Source organism: Hermetia illucens, chromosome 5, assembly GCF_905115235.1.
Source record: "Hermetia illucens chromosome 5, iHerIll2.2.curated.20191125, whole genome shotgun sequence".
NCBI classification, from domain to species: domain Eukaryota; kingdom Metazoa; phylum Arthropoda; class Insecta; order Diptera; family Stratiomyidae; genus Hermetia; species Hermetia illucens.
This window is the reverse complement of record NC_051853.1, coordinates 9,573,861-9,595,000: the sequence shown is the minus strand read 5'-3', so window position 1 is coordinate 9,595,000 and position 21,140 is coordinate 9,573,861. Positions and strand designations below refer to the sequence as shown.

The 21,140-nt window shown below is 46.3% G+C and overlaps 1 protein-coding gene across 1 annotated transcript; it reads left to right on the top strand.

Moving 5' to 3' along the window:
- Window positions 1–763: 763 nt before the first annotated feature.
- LOC119658381 (cell surface glycoprotein 1-like) lies at window positions 764–14,997 on the top strand. The gene is made up of 2 exons (XM_038065747.1): window positions 764–878; window positions 12,294–14,997. Exons 1-2 carry the CDS (start codon window positions 827–829, stop codon window positions 14,942–14,944), a joined length of 2,703 nt encoding a protein of 900 aa, XP_037921675.1. The 5' UTR covers window positions 764–826; the 3' UTR covers window positions 14,945–14,997.
- The last annotated feature ends 6,143 nt before the right edge of the window (window positions 14,998–21,140 follow it).

Sequence of the window (21,140 nt, the reverse complement as noted above, 5' to 3'; positions counted from 1 at the left end):
TGTACATCATGCAAACGCGCCAAATTGATTTGAATAAATTTTCAGGCCACGAAAACATCTGTGACCTTCATAGATGGCCAAATTTTGCGAAAGTGTTCTGCCATTCTTAGAAAGCGAAAAAAACTATCTTAGTAACTTAGTATCTTTTCATCTTTTACCGCAACAGATCAATGATTTAATTCTGAGCCACTGAAGACTAATGAAATGGCAAGAGTTTGGAAGTTAGTTACAAATTTTAGGAAAACATTTCTAGATATTCAGCCAGGAAGTTGCCGTTTACTGGGTCAGGCACGGTCAACGCTTATCTCTGAAACGGAAAAGATATAAACTCTTGGGACGTGTGAGCATCGATTTCGTTACAAAAAGTCTGTGATGTGCTTCACCTGAGGTGATCACTGGTGTTGTAAAGAAGTTAACAAGTCCAATTTTCTGAAAGCGGCATCAGGTCCACTCCGAGAAAATCCAATCTTTAACGGTGTCATAGATTTTAGATTCGAGTATACAGAGGAGAAAAAAATTTGCATCTTTTGTTGTACGATCGAAAGCTTTAATCAAATACTTATATCTGTAGTTCTATGGAAATATCTTTTTATATATTGGAACTATTCAGAAGCATATCTGCGACGGCGTGCTTGGTCTTCCATCTGCTTTGAATTAATTAATTTTAAGTTTTATAACAGGACCCAGTGTTCTATTTAGCTAGATGGCGATGTTCGCATTTAAATCTTTAATAAAAAGCCAAATGCTTTCATCCAGTCAAATTATTCGTTTCAATACTGTCGATCAGTTCAGATATTCTCGAGTGGATGGTACGCGGGAATAGAAGATGAAAGTGCATTTAGTTCTTACCGTCTGTGCTTTTGTGTGCTGTAATGGAGGTGAGCTGTGACTACAAAAGTGTTCATAAATTATAGAAGCGATAAGGACTTTCTGTTAAGTGGATTTCGATAAACGGGAAAATTGTGTTCAAAAGTAGCATAATTTAGTTTAATTGAGGGAAATTGAATTGACATAAAATTCTTACCCAAAGGAAGCAAGTGGCTGATTAAAGTGATGCAATATAATACACTTTAGTATTATTATTATTATTCTGTTAAGGGAAAGTCGCACCGCGTCCTTGAAGAACTATTGTGCCCCTTTTACTGGTTATAGTGTACCTGTTGATCATAGTATCTCAAGCAGGCCTGTAACCGTTAGGAACTTTAGTATGTTCCCCACTTCCAGAAGTTTCAGCTTTGCATCTGGTATTAAATGTTCTCCCAGATGTATCGACCTACTTTGCACAAGTGCCGGACACTGTCCCAGGACGTGCATAGAGGTTTCGTCCTCCTCCTCACAGAACCTGCAGGCAATGTCCGTAGATATCCCTAGCTTCCCTAGGTGGTAGTTCAGCCGACAATGACCAGTGAGAATTCCCACTATGATTCGAAGGTTCTTTTTGGTGAGGTTTAAGCAATCCTTTGTGCGCATGGGTTCGTATCCCCCAATTAGCACCCTGGACTGCTCCATCCCTGGTAGGCCCGCCCAATATAGTTACCTCAACCGTTTCTCTTCGTTCCTTAGATTCATAGCCATGAAACCGTTTCCGATTCCACAGAAGGGTTCTGGCCCGCATAGAGGCATCCCTGCTCCCTTCTTGGCTAGTTCATCCGCTGCCTCATTGCCTTCCAACCCAGCATGGCCTGGAACCCAAAGTATCCAGACCTTGTTGGACGAGCCGAGTGTATTCAGTCTCTCAAGGCATTCTCATAACAGTTTAGAGTTCACCTGGTTGGACCTAAGTGCCTTGATCGCTGCTTGGCTATCGGTGAGAATAGCTATGTTCTGCCCCCTGTAGTTCCTTTGCAGATTAAAGGAGGCACATTTGTCTATGGCATAAATTTCCGCCTGGAATATGCTAGTGTACCTGCCCATTGGCTCAAAGTACATTTTCCTTGGACCAATGACACCGGCACCCGCTCCCTCTGCTGTGAGGGATCCGTCAGTGTACCAAGTAATCAGTTGCTGGTTTAAGCCGTATGTCGCAGCCACGCTCTCCCAGTTTGCCTTGTTACTCCAACGTGTTTCAAACTTCTTATCGAAGTGAAACCTCGTTGTCATGTTGTCCCTCGGTATCAGTAATTCGGGATACCGCCTAGAAAGGATATCAATCTTCCTTCGATTTAGGCAGCTCCCCGCCTCACTCATACTACCGGCCATCCTGAATATTGATCTCCTTGCCTGCATCTATATGTGCAGATGGAGAGGGGTTAATCCCAGAAGGACCTCCAGGGATGCCGTTGGGCATGTCCTCATTGCCCCACTGATACACGTGCAAGCCAGCCTTTGGAGCTTATGTAATTCCCTGGGTTGTGTGCTGAGTTGGGTTCTTTCTGCCCAGATTACCGCTCCATAGGTAATCATTGGTCTTACTATTGCAGTATATATCCAAAGTAGTATCTTCGGGCTGCAACCCCATTTTTTTCCTGCTATGGATCTGCAAGTCATCAGAGCCCTCGTGGCTTTCCGACAAGTGTTTCCAACATGTGTCTTCCAGAGTAATTTTTGGTCTAGCGTGATTCCCAAATATTTGACCTCTGTTTCTCGTTTCACCTCCATATCATGTAATGTTATGGCTTTCAGGTGATCCAGCTTACGCCTCCTAGTGAATGGTACTATGGTGGTTTTGGTTGGGTTGATCCGCAGTCCCACCTTCCTGCGCCAGGCACTAGTAACCCTTAATCCAGTTTGGATTCTATCACATAGGGTATCTTCATATTTGCCCCTACAGATTAGAACAATGTCGTCCGCGTAGCCCTGGACTTGTATTCCAGTATTAGTTAACACGTCCAGGAGTTCATCCACTACAATACTCCACATCAGCGGCGATAGTACTCCACCCTGTGGACAGCCTTGAGTGGTGTTCATGATAATAGAATTTGTACCTGTTTGTACCTCTATTTGTCTGCTTTCTAGCATTTTGCCCATCCAGAGTGCCAGGGTGTTTCCCACTCCTTTGCGGCTCAGGGCATCCTGTATCTCTGTGTGCGATGTGTTGTCGAATGCTCCTTCGATATCCAAAAACGCGCACAGTGCAATTTCTTTTGTTTCTATGGCGTCCCGTAGTACCTCTGTCAGCTGATACAGAGCAGTTTCAGTTGACCTTCCTGCCCGGTAAGCGTGTTGACAGTGATGTAAGGGATTACGCTTTAGAACGTTAGTTCTAATATAGTTGTCTATGACCTTCTCCACCGTTTTGAGTACGAACGATGTTAGGCAGATTGGTCTGAAAGATTTAGGGTGAAAAGGATCCTTTTTACCCGCCTTCGGAATAAAGACCACTTTTGCCCGTCTCCATGCCCTTGGTATGTAACCCAGTGCTATGCTCCCCCTTGCCACCCTCAGAAGAGACTCTAAGATAATTCCTAGGCCTCTCTGGATAAGTGCTGGGAAAATGCCATCTGCTCCGGGAGATTTCATTGGTTGGAAGGTTCCCACTGCCCATCCTAGCCTAGCTTCTGAGCATACCTCTTTTGCTAGTTTCCAGCTCTCTTTCCTTCCCCTTTTATTCGTTGTTGGGGTGTCAGGCAGATTATTTTCGCCTGCCGTCGAGGGGTAGGACCCCGGGAAATGAGTTCTGAGAAGCAGGTGTACCCTGTCCTCCTCATCCTCGGTGAATGTCCCATCTTCCTTTTTCAGGCAGACAGAGGATATTCCCCCGTCTTTGGCTACAGCCTTGTACAGCCTGGTTGCTTCTGTGATCTGTTCAATCCATTCACAGAATTCCCTAAAGCTGTTCCGTTTCGCTTCCCTGATGGCGTTGCTATACGCAGTCAGTGCATTTTTATACCTCCGCCAGTCCCCGGTTCGTTTTGCCCGGTTAAAGAGTTTTCGTGCTTCCGTTCTCATTCTGGCTAGGTTCCTGTTCCACCATGGTACATCCCTTGATGACTTGACTGTCTTGGCCGGATAGCTGGCCTCATATGCGTCAATGACGATTGTGTTGTGGTTTTCCACCACCGTTTCTAATTCCAGTTCGCTCCTGATGTCACCGCCCACTTGAAGGTGGCCAATGTTGTTGCTCAGGTGCATTGTGTAGGATTCCCAATCCGTTCTCTTGGGATTCCTTATTATTCTTTTTATTTCGGAGTTACCCTCAATGTCGAATCTGATTATCCTGTGATCAGACATTGAGGGTTCATCCGACACCCTCCAATTCCTGACCATCCCATTCATTAGGGTATTTCCTAGAGTTATATCTAGTACCTCTTGTCTGGTGCTAGTCACAAATGTTGGAGTGTTCTCTACGTTGTATATTTCTAACTTATTACTAAGAATAAATTCGAGAAGGTACTCACCTCTACGATTAGTGTCACTGCTTCCCCACACTTCGTGGTGGGTGTTGGCATCGCAGCCGAGAAGAAGTGGTAACGCCCTCTCCTCGCAATACTCCGTCAGCTTTGCGACTTGTTCCGGTGGAGCCCGGCTCTCGTCTCCTGGAAAGTATCCCGATGCTACAACTACCTCTCGAGTGCTCCTCCCGGCTTCCAATGAGACTTGGATAGCCACAAGGTCCCCGGTTAAGAACTCTGAAAGACATATGTATTTTAAATTACGTTTGAGAATTATGCAAGCTCTTGGTTTTTCACAAGAGGAGTCCCAAATTACCTGCATATCTCCTCCTTGCAGACCGCGAATCTGCCCCCGGTACACCCAGGGCTCCTGAGCCAGCACTATTCCAATGTTCTCCTTGGAATTTGCCCTTGCAATCACTGCAGATGCAGCTCTCGCATGGTGGAGGTTTATCTGGGCTATCCTAGTGCTGGCCATTGGCTCCGTTATTGTTTGGAGCTCTTCTCCACTGTCGGAGTGTCACCCTCCTCCTCCGACATGGCGCTTTCCTGCGCGTCGCTGTCCACCCCGAGCCCTAGAAGTCCTAGGTCTAGGTCGTCCAGCTTCTGCTCTTCACTGGGCAGCAGGTCTATTTCCCTGGTTGATCCCGTTCTTTCCGCCTCTATGGCTTCCGCGACTTCTTCAGGGACATCGGTAAGTTTTCCACCCGATGCCTCCTCCAAGGTCTCTTTCCTTGGCTTTTCCTTGTGCACATGCACGTGTATGTTGCCAAATCGGTAGTTGATATGACAACTCCGACGTTTAATTGCCTCTAGGGATCGGTCATCTACCCCGATCGTGAGGAGTTTACCCTTTCCCTCCACCTTGCTTCTGAAGACTCTCCATAGTCGAGTATGGAGATCTTCGTTCTGAGCAATTAGGAGTCTCATAAGGTCTTCTGTTACTATTGCCGCGGCCTTTGGGAGAAAAACTGTCCCCATGTGGGCTCCTGGTATATCATCTCCAGCACATGTTGACAGTTCCACCCCTTCCCAGCCTGGCAATCTAGGGATTATGGTTCTAACCCATTCTGCGGTACCTTCCGTCGCGCAGTCCATCAGTATAAGGCCTGGTCGAAAGCGTATCCCGGTGAACACCAGTTTCGACGTCCAACCCTTGATCATCTCCTTGACGACAAGTTCTTCAATGATTTCCTGTTCCTCCCGAGTGAGTATTTGCTCGGGAAACCTTTTTGGCAGTAGTAACGGACACTTTAGTAACGGACAAACGAAGCTAACCATTAAAAATTTTAGTCCCTCCTAATATATGGTAATACCACAGTTAAGACAATACTCGTAGTAATTCACTATTTCATCTGGTGTTCCGCATCTGTATCTCAGATACGCTCCGAAGTTTTAAAATCAGCAAAATCAGTTCAATGACCGATAATTGATGTAGAGCTTCAAAGCAGACAATCTATTTCTGGTATCCCTGGATCATGAGAATAGGAAATGACTGATCCTCCCCATCAACAGTGGGTGCAAAACAGATTTCAAGACTCTAAACTCATACCAATTTTTGGTAACCTCTAATAAGGGCGCTAAGGGCTGGTACCTTTCGTTTCAATCCGAAATGAATGGGAGGTTCGTTTAAAATACCTTCGAGTTTCGCGGACATTGTAGTTTTCACTACTTAGTCAACTGAACTTATGAATTTGGGCTGGTAGCTTCCTGGTTTTAGCGAGGTTTAGCCTTGACATCCAGATGATACATGCGTGCATACAAATGAGGTTTCATTATGGATGCGAAAGCTCAGTGAACAAGTTTTAATTATACTCTCAGGCTTTGCCCAAGGCAATTTACGGGACTTTCAATATTGGTCCTAGATGCGATGTTTCTCGGTCTAGGTCTGTCTTAGTACGGAACTTCAGTCACCCTGGTTTTGCCTCGAGGTCCATCAATTCCTGACCTACGCCATCGCTCCTTCTCAGGCAGGGTCTGCCATGTCTTCTTTTTTTACCATAGATATTGTCCTTAAAGACTTTCCAGCCTGGATCATCCTCATCCATACGGATTAAGTGATCCGCCCACCATAACCTGTATCGCATATGGATTTCGTCGTTATATAGGCTACTGAATCATCCATTCTCACGTCCACACGTAGCTAGGGCAGTATTTCTAAAGACTACGGTAGGTGGTGGGTATCTGAAAATTCTTGCAGAAAGACTCTCTAATTTTCCAGATATTATAATTGGTAAGAATGAAGAAGAATCACACTGCTCAGGATTCCTTTCGGCCCAATAGTCGCTAACACATCCTGCCTTAATCTTCTTCTTCTTAAGGACTGTTGTAGGAGAAAACAGGATTCACGGAACATTTTCCCATCTACGGATGCATGAACATCATATTTTTAGCGGTGATGTGGTGCAACTGCAGTAGATAGCATCATATCACATACAACACACAACGGAAATTCTGCAGCACAAAAATGAATCCAGAAGATTCCGTTAGACGGGGGAATTGGTTGCAATGGACCACTAGGATCTGAGTGTTCAGAGACTTCACCTCTATCCCACCTCACGCGCATAACAGCTTGGGGTTGACCAGGACCACCCCCTTACACCAGGTTTTTGCTTTGGCCAGAAAGACACCACTGCGTTTCAGAAAGCCTCTTCTGGCAGCCAAGGAACTTCTTAAATGAAAAGAAAGGAATCCAATATGCCATCAATTGGTAGGGCAAAACTCAGATGCTGACAATGGTCTGTCCTCGATTTATAAGTCTTTCCGAAGCTTGTTCAAGACTGTAAGTCCCAACGTTATTCTCAAAACTTTTAACAAGTTTCAGATTATCCTGTCGTATGACTTGGGTGACATCGGCAGAGCCCATGGGCTGTGGAGGTCAAGGTCATCCACTTTGACAAACTCTGGATTGGATATATTCTTCAAGACATTTCCCATCTGCCAACGGCAAATAGTCAACCTAATTGGACTTATGCTCCTAGTTTATCAAGACCCCACTGACTTTGTGGCACTTTCAGCTGGAAGAAGACGGAAGCTGTGGAATTCCACAAAACTCTTGCCATTATTGTTATGGCCCCCATATATAGAGGGGAGGACATCTTAGCAAACAAAGGACTCTTCCTTGAAAAAGTGGAACCAAAAACATTCCTTACATCAAAAGGACAAGATTACCATGACAGTTTAATGATTAATATCAAGTAAGACATAAGTCTCCTTTGGCATTCAGATCCATAACAACCACAATGTTGCGTAGCATGCTATATGTACTGCTAAGGTGCCTCTCATTCTGGAGCGAAAGTTTGTCAAAAATCGGCACTTAGTTCATGAAAGTGCGTATTAGCTTTAGCATTAGTCCGACTACGCATTCACGCTTCTTCCCGATAGGTTATCTGCAATACAATAACACAGTACCACAAGAATGCTCCCCAAACTTCCACCACCTTGTTTTTGAAAGTCGAAAAAACCGAGTATTCTGACGGTACCGTACCGGACTACCAACTAAAGATCTTTTCGTCGTCAGGGAGCTCGCCTGGAGTCGTTTGTCACATTACTTCGGGCTAATTCTCGAATTCTCCCGCCTTGCAGAGCCTTCAAATCAGGGAATTCTTTCCAACAACGGGAAGGGAGAGGAGGAAGGGTACTGTCAGTTCAATGAACCCCCTGCCATTCGGCTTCTCCATCGGTCGAGCTCTATCTTCTTCGCAACGAGAAAATCCTGAAGGTAATGCGCAACACATCTACATCTGTCAACGCTCCTCAGCATCTCCTCGACAATGTTATCTGAAGACTGAAAACTTCCATACCCACTTAAAAACTGGGTAAGGAAGTACTTAGTCTCACCATGCTCCCAATTCAGCCATGTATCTAAGTTGCCAATGACCCGCGCAGTCCATGTGCCTCTAGTTTTATTTTGCCAAGATAGTCGCCACTCTTCAGCCAATGGAGAACTGCGTTATGAAATTGCTTCACGCATTAACGCAACCTGGATGAAGTGGCGTTCCACAACTGGCGTTCTTTGTGATCGACGTATCAACGAACATCTCAATTGTAAAATTTACCACAATGTTGCCCGTCCTGTCGCTCTCCAAGGGTCTGAGTGTTGGCCAACTATAAAAGACAATGAACGGCGTCTTGCGGTAATGGTGACTAAGATGTTGCGTTGGACTAGTTGGGTGACACGTTTTGATCACATCCGAAATGAGGATATCCGCGGTCGTTATGGGGTTGCACCGATCGTGGAAAAATTGCGAGAGAGGCGTCTACGATGGTATGATCACGCAATTCATGCTAACCAGAATTCACTTGTCAAGATTGGTCTGAACATCGAAGTCGATAGTAAACGACCAAAAGGCAGGCCGAAACAACGGTGGCTTGATACGCTGGATAGGGATTTAAAAGCCTCGAGATTGCACCTAGATCAGCCATTCGATAGAGACAAATGGCGAAACCGATCCCTGCCATGATCACCATCATGTTCGGTTCAAAGACAGTGCGATACGTAGACGCCACCCGCAAAATTCCCCGTCTCAGTACTTGCGCGAGACGCTTACAATATACTTTCTTGCCAAAAACGTCAGTCCTTACCTCTGCGCCGTAGAGCAGGACAGACTGCGTTGAGACGTCACCTGATAGACGTAGGGCCCCTAATATTTGCCGTTAGCCTACTTAAGGCCGAACCTTCAGCTACAGCCTTGTTCGCTGCTAAAAAAGCGCATCTTTGAATCAAGTGTCAATCCAAGGTACTTTATCGTTGGTTTCGACTAGATTATCGACTCGCCCAACGATATGGGGCGCAGGGTTGAAATTCTCTTATTAGTCAGGATGACTATTTCGGTTTTCCCAGTACAAAGATCAAACTATGAACAGTCGTCAATCCGCTTACCCGTTTAATCAATATGCCAGTCGCGACTCTTCCGGCATTATTGCTCACAAAAAATTTACAACGTTTGGTTTTCAAAAACGATTGCTGACTAGCATGTGCATATGTGAATAATGGTATTTTAGACTTCCAGAGTGCTCGCTTTTGCTATAAGAACAAAAATTCCGGTGATTTAGGCTGGACATTTTGGGCCTAAGCGAAGTGAGATAGTGAAACTATGGAGAGTATTTCTCTCTTGCGGTATCGTATTTAGGAAGAAGAGAGTCCTTAACAAACAAAAATCTAGTTTAGCCTCGGCCTGAATATTAATAGGCGATTTTTGTCCAGCAAATATAGCCTTATAGACACTTGGGTCGTGATGACCCTGGGCAGAGATAAGGCAGCGTCTGATGAGTTGTCTGTTACAATGAAAGTTGGCGTTGCATCAACTTGGCATCAACACGGCCACCAAGGGTGTCAGCCAACCAAATCAGCTCCCTAGGTTTGCCAGTCGTGAACACCGGCTGCGCGAGATAATATAAGGAACCGGACGGCACGTGCTGGAGCTAACCTGAATACCAGCAGTTCGGAGAGATTAAGGCTGAGGTTCTTGGTTCTCAAGTATTATCTCCTTGTCAGGACACAGGGATTTTACAAACGTGCCTAAACTCAATAGTGACAGAAACAAAACCTACCCGAAGTAAACTACTCTATTAGAGGTGTGAAGTCTCGACGCGGGTTGATACCACGGAAAACTTCCTCACCAAGGGTGCTGGACTACCTAACGGCCTAATATGGGAGGGGACCAAATCACAAAAAAATCTAACACGCGCGGGATGGACGGGGAAGGACTAGCCCTGAACCGACTCTGGCACCTACGCGACAAGTGGCGCCCGTCTTCCCTTCCTCGTTATGGGTGGACCCGATGACATGGTGGCTCTATGGTGGCCCACCCCAACCAAAATGAAATGAGGACTAGCCGGGTCCTCGGTGGTACCGTAATTTTTCTATTCCTTAAGCTGGAACATCACATTTCCCATCTGCGAGTGTGGGTCGGACACCGACTAACGACTTGAAGGAGGCAATTACTCCGACGCCCGGTATGTAAGATACTGTCCGGATGGGGTCTGAAGTTCTTGGGAGCCCCTGACTTGATGCCGATGGGCAATTTCCTAGATCGGATGGAAATCTTTATGGAAGATATCCTGAGAGGGCTATTTGACTCTCTAAGTCGGGATTTCCACCTATTGGATGGAGATATCGGTAGGATCATGAGCAGCCCTCCAGGTGGACCCTTTTACCAGTTCCGAACAATGCTTTTCGTCTATCTGGATGATTTGTTGGTTTTGTCTGAGGCGTTTGAGGACATATTCTCATCTTTCAACAGGTAGTTGCTCATCTGAAGAGCGCGGGTTTGACTATCGACGTGGAAAGAAGCCATTTTACACGGAAGGAAATACTTAGGGCATATCATCGGACATGGAGTAATTCGGCGAACCGGACAAAACAAAGGTTATTGTTGAGTTTCCGCTACCGAAATCAGTGAGACAGTTGCGTCGCTTCTTGGGTGTCTACGGCTGGCACTGTAGGTTCATCCGCGACTTCGCATCTGTTACGACCCCTTTGACCAATATGCTATGTAAGAATTGTCGAGTCGAATGGACTGAAAAAGGCGCTTACTTCCGTTCTAGTATTTTTTATACAATGTAACGCCACTTACGACGGCACAGGCGCGGTTCTTATCCAAATAATACCTGAAAGTGACGGTTGCCGTGCAGGCCAGTAAAATACTCTAGACTTACTTGGAGGAACAGTGATCACTGACCACGTTTCCCTGAAATGGTTAGCTGGAGAACTGGAGTTCTTAAACAGGGAGGGACGATGAAGAAGAAACTTTAGAACTTCTAGGAGAACGAGCCCTTCTCTCCGTCCTTCCTCTGGTCTAACTCCTAGACCCACCTTGAGCAAGGTCACCAGTGATTCTGAGTTTCTACCTCCGAGCGTCGAGGAGGTTGATAACCATCCGGAGGCTATTTTGCCTGCTCCACTGTGTTGGGATTGGCGGGAGCATGGTCAACGCTAGGATCTGACGGATTGACCAGACAGGGCTCTTGGCCATCCTTTGGCGGATACAGTCTGTATGGACAGAGCCCTATGGACAGAGATCTCTAGCTGCAGGGTGAGGAGGCTACTTTCCTTTGAGAGTGCTATGGTATCAAGTTCACTAACAAGCATCGCAGGGGCACAGAATGCCGTTCCTGACACCCTATCCCGCGTTCATGGTACTGATGCCTTGGAGATGTTGACGCTCAGCGACGAGGACGCCAATGAGTTCGACTTGAACTCTCCAGCTTTTAAATCTGCGGAACATCTCCCATGGATAGCTCGAATCCAGGACAATTCGCATCAACATCTGGATCTTCGTGTGGTCGACGAAATCATATGCAAAAGAACAGAGCACGCTTCGGAAACTGCTCTCCAGGAAGCTGTCAAATTTTGGTTCCGGGAAGTTGACGGAGGGTTTGATTGAGCGACTTCATAACCGCTCCTTATGTGCTCGTGAGGGATTTCCAAAGCCGTAAATCATCTAAAAAGCGTGTACTTTTGGCTCCGTATGGCTCAACATGTGAAGTCACACGTGGAGAGTCATATTATGTGCAAGATCACGAAGGCGTTAAATCAAACGCTTCCCCCTCCTATGGTTCCCAACCCATTCCCCGATAGGCCGTTTCGTGCCTCCGTCTTATCTCATTTAATTTAGGATTGTGGTCTATTCCATTAGATCCGAACCCCAAGCGTAATGTAGCCTTTCTGACATACAGCCAGGCGATCATTAAAGTCTTGTACTCGGCTGGTGGGCCAGTGCAGAAATGCGCTGAACAGTCTGGGTGGGACGCTCAGGGTCCCCCTCCTCTGGGTTGCCGGTCATAGGAACAAGGAGGAGGCGGGTATTCTAAGGCACTTTGAAGTCTGGGTTCAATTTGAACTCTTATTGCATCGAATCGAACTGGTTATAATTTACAATTCAACAAACCAAATTAAGGAAACAAGCCTAGAATATCAAATAAATATAATTTTTCTAAAATATTTCTCTTTCTTTTCAGTCCTCGAAGCTCGTCATGCTGGCGATCATAGGGATTTTGTTACTCACATTCGAAAATATGCACCAGACAGCGACACCAGACCGGTATATGTAATGTCTATAAAACGACCCCCCCTTAATGAGGCTGATAAACAAAACCCATCGCCAGCACCAAGCCCACTAGCTTTTAAGGCTCTCAAAATAATGTCCCCACCGAGCGTTCACCTGACTAACAGGGAAAAGAAGCATCAACTGAGAAGGCTACCCCCTACACCTTTTCCAAACATAGAACGACTCATCGCTAAGCGGCTAAAAGTCGCCACATATCGTCGGACCGATCCTGCAGAACGGAAGAAACTCAGTAAGGGAGCAGATGTCAAACCAACACAGGAAACCATAGCAGCAATAGCGGAGCCTATGCTAGCAACACAAAAGTACTCCCAAGATGGAGGGTATAAAAGTAGCATAAATAATCACAATGAGGAAGGGATAAGGAGCAAGGATGCTAATTGGCCACCGAATCCAAGTGTTTACCCCGTCAGAAAGACTAGTTTTATAGACGACGAGGAGATCGACGCTCTGCATCAAATAAACAGTGGTTCAGATTATTTGTCACTTTTCTTCAACCAACCAGTGGAAAACAGTCAAAAGAAAGAGCACAAATTAGCGAAGACGCGCCCTTCTCAGGAGCCACCAAATGAGGAAAAAGGTACCCAAAGGCTTCCTTTGTTTAGTATTCTTTCTGATCCTGTTAAGCGTCATGGCCATCGTAACACTCCTGACGTCTTGGATGAGAACCGAAGAAGCGATAATGAAGCACTTCACGATAAACCTTCTGAAGATAATCAGGATAAGGACCATCAACTTTCAGCTCTACTGGAAGATCCCAATTTGCAAGAGGGCCAGCTTGATTCAAATTTGAATCCTGACCGTCCTGATAGCCTGGATCAATTAGAACCATTGAAATTAGATAATCTTGAAGCAAGTGGCAGTGGATATCCCAATAAAAACGAGAATAGTGACTATCACCCAGCCAGTAGTGAAGCGACTGAGGACCATCAACCTGAATATCATGAGTTAACGACAGAATATCCAGAAAAGCTTTCTAGTAGTGACAATTATGATGATAGTATCGATTCGAATCCTCTCAATGTCGAAAATGTTGAAAATGAAACTTTGAACCTTTCTCCAACTGATTCCGAGCATATTGAGACGATTGATAATCCCTTTGAAAACCTAGAAATAGGCACTGACCAACCCGAGTACCACGAACAAGTTACTGAAAGCAACAATGACAATGTAGACGAAACAAGTTATCAAGAATCAAATAATGGATCAGATAATCCTCCATTCGAACAAAATAATCCGCATGAAGAAAATATTGCTGATACCGAAGATTTCTACCCACACAGTGACGAAAACGCGAACCACCCAGAGGGTGAAAGTGATCCTAATCAAACAAACTATCCTGACATCTATGAACCCAATCATCAAGGACATCAGGAAACACCAGATGCCCCTTCAATGAGTGAACAAGAACAAAATCCTGATCCCTATACTGAGGACCCTACGATGCCTACATATCCACACGATCCTCATTACACAAGCTATGAAGAGGACCAATATCCACCAATCAATTCAGAAACAAATGGTAATACACCTGGTGAAACCGAAGAACCGGATTTTGACGCTGAAGATCAATATCCTTATGACGAAGACGAAGAAGTTGATGACGACTACGATGAGTATGGCGATATAATGGACAATTACTATGAATACTATCCTTCACCTTCGGAGCCATATCCATTTCCTTATAGAATAGGTATGGAGGATCTACCGGAAGCTAACGGGCGTCCTGGAAGAAAGGGCGATAAGGTCCAGCCTGAAAAAGAAGATACTACCCCAAATGCAGCAGTCGGAGATAAGGACCAGCTTGAAGAAGAAGTAGTTGCTGATAATGATTTTCTTGAAGAGGAAGAATCTGATCCTGCTGCAGCAACGGATGTTAACGACAAGCCTGAGAGAGAAGAGACTAAACCCGAAAATCGCCCTACTGCAAAACCCAAGCCGCAAAAGCCCCAACCTAACAAACCTGAACCCGAGAAATCCAAACCCAATAAACCTAAACCTGGAAAACCACAGTCCAATAAACCTAAGCCTGCAAAGCCTCTAGCCGCAAAGCCTCAATCAGAAAAGCCCAAACCTGAAGAGGTAGATCCTGACGTTGCCCCATTGTCGCAAGAGATTATACCAGAAGCACAGCAACCAGTCGCAACAGCAGGGGTTGTAAATAAGAAGAAGAAGAAACGTAGAAGGCGGCCAGCAAGACCAGCATATAGACCACCTTCTCCTTATTATGGATATGATGATGACGATGAAGATGATGACTATGATGATTATGAAGGAGGCACTGCACCAGGAGACCCATATGATGATGATGATGAAGATGATGACGGAGCCTTCTACGATCCAGGTGGATATTATCCTTACTCGGGTTCCGAAGAGGACTACGAGGGATCACCGGATTATGGGGGTGGTGACTACGATTATGGAAGTGAAGAGAGAAGAATTGGAAGATCAAAAAGGCGTTCACGAAGCACATTGAGAAAAAGAAAGTGGCATTCGGGCAAGCAGCTGTCGAAGAAATTGATTGTTGGCAAAGAGGCTTCATAGGGATTTGTGTTAAGTTAAATGAAAAATAAATTTGTGTACAAGTTAGGCTACAACTGCTGTTTTATCTAAGACAGGATAAAGTCCCTATCCATTCCTAGAAACGTGAATTCAGTGTCAATTTAGGAGTTCTTTTGAGCCACGTCTGTATTTAGATCAAAAAAGCCATAAATGATGTAGGAATTCCGGAGTAACTGATGATATCGTCAACATTATAGGATGCCATTTCACGCTGGGGATGCATGATCAAACCGAGCTGTTTTTTAAGCTCCACTTGGGGCATGGACTTGAGGTATGCTCACGGTGTAGGCTAATAATGACTATTACTGCGTTTATCGAGAGGTTTCCTCTTTAATCTTCAGACATCACTTTCAAGGGCCCATTAGGTGGTGGTGGGGATAATTATTCCACCAAATACTTAGTGAGCAAGATATTGTGGTTTATCATAGACATCCCATATCTTGGCATTCTAATTTCGTCCTTTAAGTGATACACAGACAGTATGTTGCGATTGTAGGTGTGAAATTGCCAGATTTCTCATAAGGCGCATCTTTTCGTCCAGATAAGGGACCGATCGGTGGGTGAACCCAAGGACCGTACTGCCTGGGTAGTGAGAATCATGAGTATTGTAAGATCATGGGGTGGACAATTCTTCTTAGATCTCCATACAGCTAGGAGTTCTTAGAAATATATCCAGAGCCCGAACACAATGCGCATTCCAGCTGTCAACGCTCTTCAGCATCTATCTGACAATGTTGTCTGGAGAGAGCTCCCCTGTGTTTGCATAAAGCTGCTGACGAAAGTCGTCCCACCTCTCGCAAGAGAAAAAGGTGTGTTCAGCGTCATCCGCCACTCCATTGCGGAACAGACAATCAGGAGATAGCACCTTCCCAATCCTGTGTAAGGTAAGACTGAAAACCTCCATGTCCGCTTAGAAGTTGGGTAAGGAAGTAATCAATCTCACCGTGCGTTCGGTTCAACCACGGATCTAAATTGTTGATGAGCCGCGCAGTCCATCTGCCCCTTGGCTCATTTAGCCAAGAGAGTTGCCACTCGGTAAGGTGCGTTGACGTTCTTCACGGGCAATCACCTCTCCTAAGTTCTCGCCCTTACGGCGGTAGATAGCTTTACGCTCCTTGGCAAAGAATGCAACCCGGCTGTGTCAAGCATACACATCGGTCGGTATGCGGACGGGAGCTTCGGGTCTCCTTTACCCTTGCTGATCAGCGCGAGTCTGGCTACTTTCCAGCGAAAAGGAAAAATGCCCTCCTTCAAGCAAGCGTTGAACGCCTCGAGCAGCAAGTCTAGCCGTTGGCAGAACACCAGTTTGCAAACTTCTGCCGGGAAGCCAGCAGCACCTGGTGCTTTCTTGTTTTTCATAGTGAGAACCGCTTCTTTGAGCTTTCCCATGGTGAAAAGGGGGCAATCCTCGTTGCTTACCGCGGTCGGTACTTAGTATGCACGGTCTCCGCAGAGCCCCGATTTTCCGGGTGACAAGATTATAGCCAAGTCCCCTTAGGTCTTCATTCACGTCGTTGACAAGGTTCTGCCAGTCGCGAGCTTTGCTTTTATTTATAGCGCTTTCTTCATAGCCTGGGCGCCGGAACGTTGGCGTGGATGCGTTGTTTAAAACTACGAGCCCGTTTCTCGCCACCATTTCCAGAATCCGTTTCCCTCTGGAGTCTGAGTGAGACATGCCCCATGCCCCAAGGGCCCTGGTATTAAAATCACCGCCTACCGGGAATAGTCTTTCCATGCTCGAAACGGCGTCCTCCAAACCATCAAGGTGGCGCCGAAAGTCCGGCATCGTCTCGTTCGGCGTCAGGTAAACGCTAAAAAACCTTATCACCCCCAGTGTGTGCGACGCTCTCATCAGACGCGCCACGATCCTTGCAGAGAACGCAACTCAACTTTCATTGCAGGTCTTCGCTGGATGACCCACTTGGCCGCATCTCCGGCAAGCTGTCCTCCTGTCCGGTCAGCTTGCAAGGAAGGGTGTTCAAACACCTGTAGCACTTGGTGGGACTATCCGCATTAGGACCCTGCATACTACCCATCCAATTTTGATTCTCCCGCTGCTAAGGAGTTTCCTCGCATATTGCTCGGGGACTTCCACCACGGCGAGCTTTTAGCTTCGAGCATTTACAGAGGTGATACCTACCCGGGCATTGGTTACCTCTGGACATTCACGCTTTATCGCCTCCTCCACTTCAACCTTTGTAAGGCAGTCAAGATCCCGGACTTGCCCTTGGTTGCATCTTTCACGCCTTTTCCCGAAAAGTAAGTGTTCTTAAGCGCCATTTGCCCATCCCACCTTGTAGATTCCAGTTTGTTAACCCTCTCCTTATAGTATACCACGAAAATTTAGCCATTCTTTTGTGTTGCGTTTTATTTAAAGGGCAAGATGTAAACCTTACAAGGAAAGCCTTTCAGTATTCCGTGGACCTTCACGGTCAATTTTGTCATCTTTTTAGGTTTTTGGGATAGTTCTTTCCTCTTGGTTGTCTTCAGCATATAAGCGTCTGATCATCGTGCATCACATTTTGTCCTTACAACACTCAGGACGTAAGAGACAGGTCGAACAAAAACGTGAACTAGGTAACATAAGCGACGATCCGGAGGAAAAGAAACTGACGAAGTAGCCGCTTGAATAGTTGAATGATTTAACAGGGTGTCAAGCAGCTAAGAGATAAAATGACTCAACATCCTAGAGGCAGGCGGATGACCGTAAAGCCAAATATGGGCAACTTTAATGTGGGAGTTACGTCTGTCAACTCTAGAGGACAAAAATTGGTCATTGTTACTGCCCCTGAGAAGACTGCGAGCGAACTTCTCCATTATGTGAAAATAAAGCTCAGGTGAATTATTTGCAGAATCAGGCGAAGGGCAGTTCCAATCCGCTGCTTTAAGTACTCGGTATAGGGACATATAACAGGGGCTTGCAAAGGGCAGGACAGGAGCACTTTGTGTTTGTTACAAGTATGGCGAACCTGAGCATAAAATGAAGGCTTGTGATTCGGCAAAGTGCTGTGTCCTCTGCAAAGGCCGTGGTCTACAAAAAGAAGATGTGGTTCATGTTTCTGGTTCTGGGTGTTGTCAAGCTTTCAAGAAAGAGTTGCAGAAAGCAAAAATTCAAGCACCATGATTCACATCCTGCATAGTAGTGCAACTGCTAACGAAATGATGGTACAGACGATGCAAGAAAGAGGAGTTGACTTGTTGCTTCTCAGCGAACAGTACCGAACTAGGAGCTCATCATAGTGGTATGCCGATATATCTGGTACTGCTGCGATCTGGTTGAGAGACACAGTTAACTTGCGAGTGCGGGCCTATGATCGAGAAGACGGCTTCCTTTGGGTTCGTTGTGCGAAACTGACGTTTTTCAGCGTTTACCCCACACAAGCTTTTCGGTATAGGCTCGCCACCGTGAAGGATGAGATTAGAAACACGGAAGGGAGAATTCTAGTCGGAGAAGACTTTGACGCCAAAGCCCTCGAATGGGGCATGCCTCAACCAGATTGTCGACATACACAGATTTTTAGAGATGACCTAAATACCGATAGCACTCCGACATTCCAACGACCTGATTGCGAGGACACTATCCCTGACGTAATTTTTGCTATGGAGTCCTTAACGACGGGGAAGGCACTGGACGATTCCACGGCTTGTGAACATCAGTACATTCCCATCGAAATGACAAACGGCTCTTTCCAATATTCTGCGTTCGGCAAACACCTAAAGGCTGGAACATCGGGAAAATCGACGTGGCGAATATTTGTCGAAGCTCTCTACAGAGAGTTAAATCAGCGACAAGACCCAGGCGCAGAGAGAAGAATTACAACTGAATCGCCAGTTCATTCAACCATGAGCCTTATTACCGCAGCTAATAATGCATTGGCTCCCAAAAGGAAGCTGTGTCCTGGGAAATTACCCGTGTACTGCTGGACGGCTGAAATTCAAGCCTATGAAGGAATTGCCTCAGAGTTCGGCAGATTTCTCAGCGCGCCAGAGGTCAAGACTAGGCGATGCTTAGAACCGCAAAGTATAAGAGTGGGAAAAAGGAACTTCACTACGAAATCAAGAGGGAGAAAATACGCTGCTGGCAGGAGCTAATTAACGACGCAAACAGAGAACAATGGTCCTTCGGGTATAGGCTGACTGCAAGCCCTTTTTCCTGGCCACCTCAGCCGAACTGACCCTATCGATGAAGGAGTGAGTACTGAGGAATGACCACTCTTCACTGCAAACGAACAAGAGGCGGCGGCTCTGTTCATGTAGGACAAAAAGGCACCAGGATCGGACAGTATTCCCAGCGGAGTTGCTACTCGCCGCATTTAACGCATGTTTGACAGCGAATATTTTTCCCTCCCACTGAAAGTTTGCGAGACTTACGCTAATAAGCAAGGACAAAGGCGACCCAGAGGTGCCGCTAGTGTATCGTCCGCTCAGTATGTTGGACACAGCGGGGAAGCTGCTTCAGATGCTCACCAAGCAAAGACTGACTGATGCAATATATACTGCGGGAAACTAATCCCCAAGACAATATGGTTTCAGAGCGGGGCGACCCACAATTGCAGCCACTGAGGAGGTGTTCCAAGCTGTAAAACTAGCTGAGGTACAGAGCCGCCACCGTCAGCGAATGGTGTTCCTTGTGATCCTGGACAAAAGAAACGAATTTAATTCTGCGAGGTGGCGCGACATGGTGCAGGCATTGAAAAATCGTTTCCATACTCCACGTTACCACCGGACTATTTAAAGAACCGTGCCTTACTCTTCAAGACCCGTGGAGGACAACGCAGAATGAAGGTAACATCGGGGGCGGCTCAGTGACCTATCCTTGATCCGGACCTTTGGAATACCATATATGATAGCCTTCTACGACTCGAGATGCCTATTAAATTGCAACTGGATAAGCAGACGATGTTGCGACACTGGTTACCGCACGCACGGTTGAGCCAGCTCAGCGGACACTAGGAATGGTGATGCGGCAAGTAAGCAGATGGATAGCTAAGCATGGATTCTCCTTAGCTTAGGAGAAACCTGAAGTCATTGTGCTGACCGAAGAGAGGATTCCCAAAGTCCTTTCTAACCAGGTTAGTGAAACCATGGTTTTGTCGAAGTCCGCAGTGAATTTCGGCTGATATCCAGCAGGAGTCGCTTGTTGATGAGCGCGGTTCAGTCCGTCCTCCTCTCCGCTTCGAAATACGGGCAGACTCCCTCAGTAATGAAATGTAACCTAAGCGCCTATCGCAGGTATAAAGACAAGGGGCTCTGCGAGTTACGTGGGCCTATCGTACCGTCTCGGAGCCAGCTGTAATGGGGAGTTATTCCGATTGCTCTCCATGCTGCCGAGCGGAGACCTATATATCAAAATAAAGAAACAGTTGCTTGTGAGGAGAAAGCCCGTACTCTCTGCGCATGGAAGCAATCTTGAGAAACAGAATTGGGAGGTAGATAGACCATGCATCTCATAAAAGACATCCGGCCATGGTTCAATCGAAAGCAAGGTGAGGTTGACTATTATCTAACCCGGCTGCTCAGTGGACACAGGTGTTTTCAATCTTACCTTCTTCTTTTTCTTCAGCCTTTGTTCCGTTCACAAGCGGGGTCGGCTCGTCCTGATCGGCTTCGCCATTTGGCTCTATCGAATGCCTGATCTGGGTGCAATCTCGAGGCTTTAAAATCCCCATCCAGCGTATTAAGCCACCGTTGCTTAGGTCTGCCTTTTGGTCGTTTACCATCGACTTCGATGTTCAGACCAATCTTGGCAAGTGAATTCTCGTTTGCACGAACTGCGTGACCATACCATCGAAGACGCCTCTCACGCAACTTTTCCACGATCGGTGCAATCCCATAACGATCGCGGATATCCTCATTTCGGATGTGTCCTAGAGGTTTTGATGTAGACACTCAAGGCGCCGATGTGCGAATCGCAGCCCCAGATCTTCGTTTATCCGGATACCCCAGCGGCGTTGATGTTGGCAGTGCTGCCGGCACTGGTTGGAGAACAGCACCAGATCTTCGCTTGTCTGCCCATCCTGGAGGATTACGAGTCGATGCCAGTGGAGTTGATGTACTTATTGCAAGGACGTGATGGATGATGCTTGCCACATTCTTTTCTTCTGCAGAAGGTGGGAGCACCATCGGTATCACCTTTCGATAGAAGAGTACGTTGGGTCCTTGGACACCATAATTGAAG

What these genes read in the sequence shown, in the direction of transcription:
- LOC119658381 (XM_038065747.1), top strand. Translation starts at nt 827, where the DNA reads ATGAAAGTGCATTTAGTTCTTACCGTCTGTGCTTTTGTGTGCTGTAAT. An exon ending in TTTTGTGTGCTGTAATGGAG is followed by an intron (nt 879 to 12,293) that starts GTGAGCTGTGAC and finishes CTTTCTTTTCAG; the next exon opens with TCCTCGAAGCTCGTCATGCT.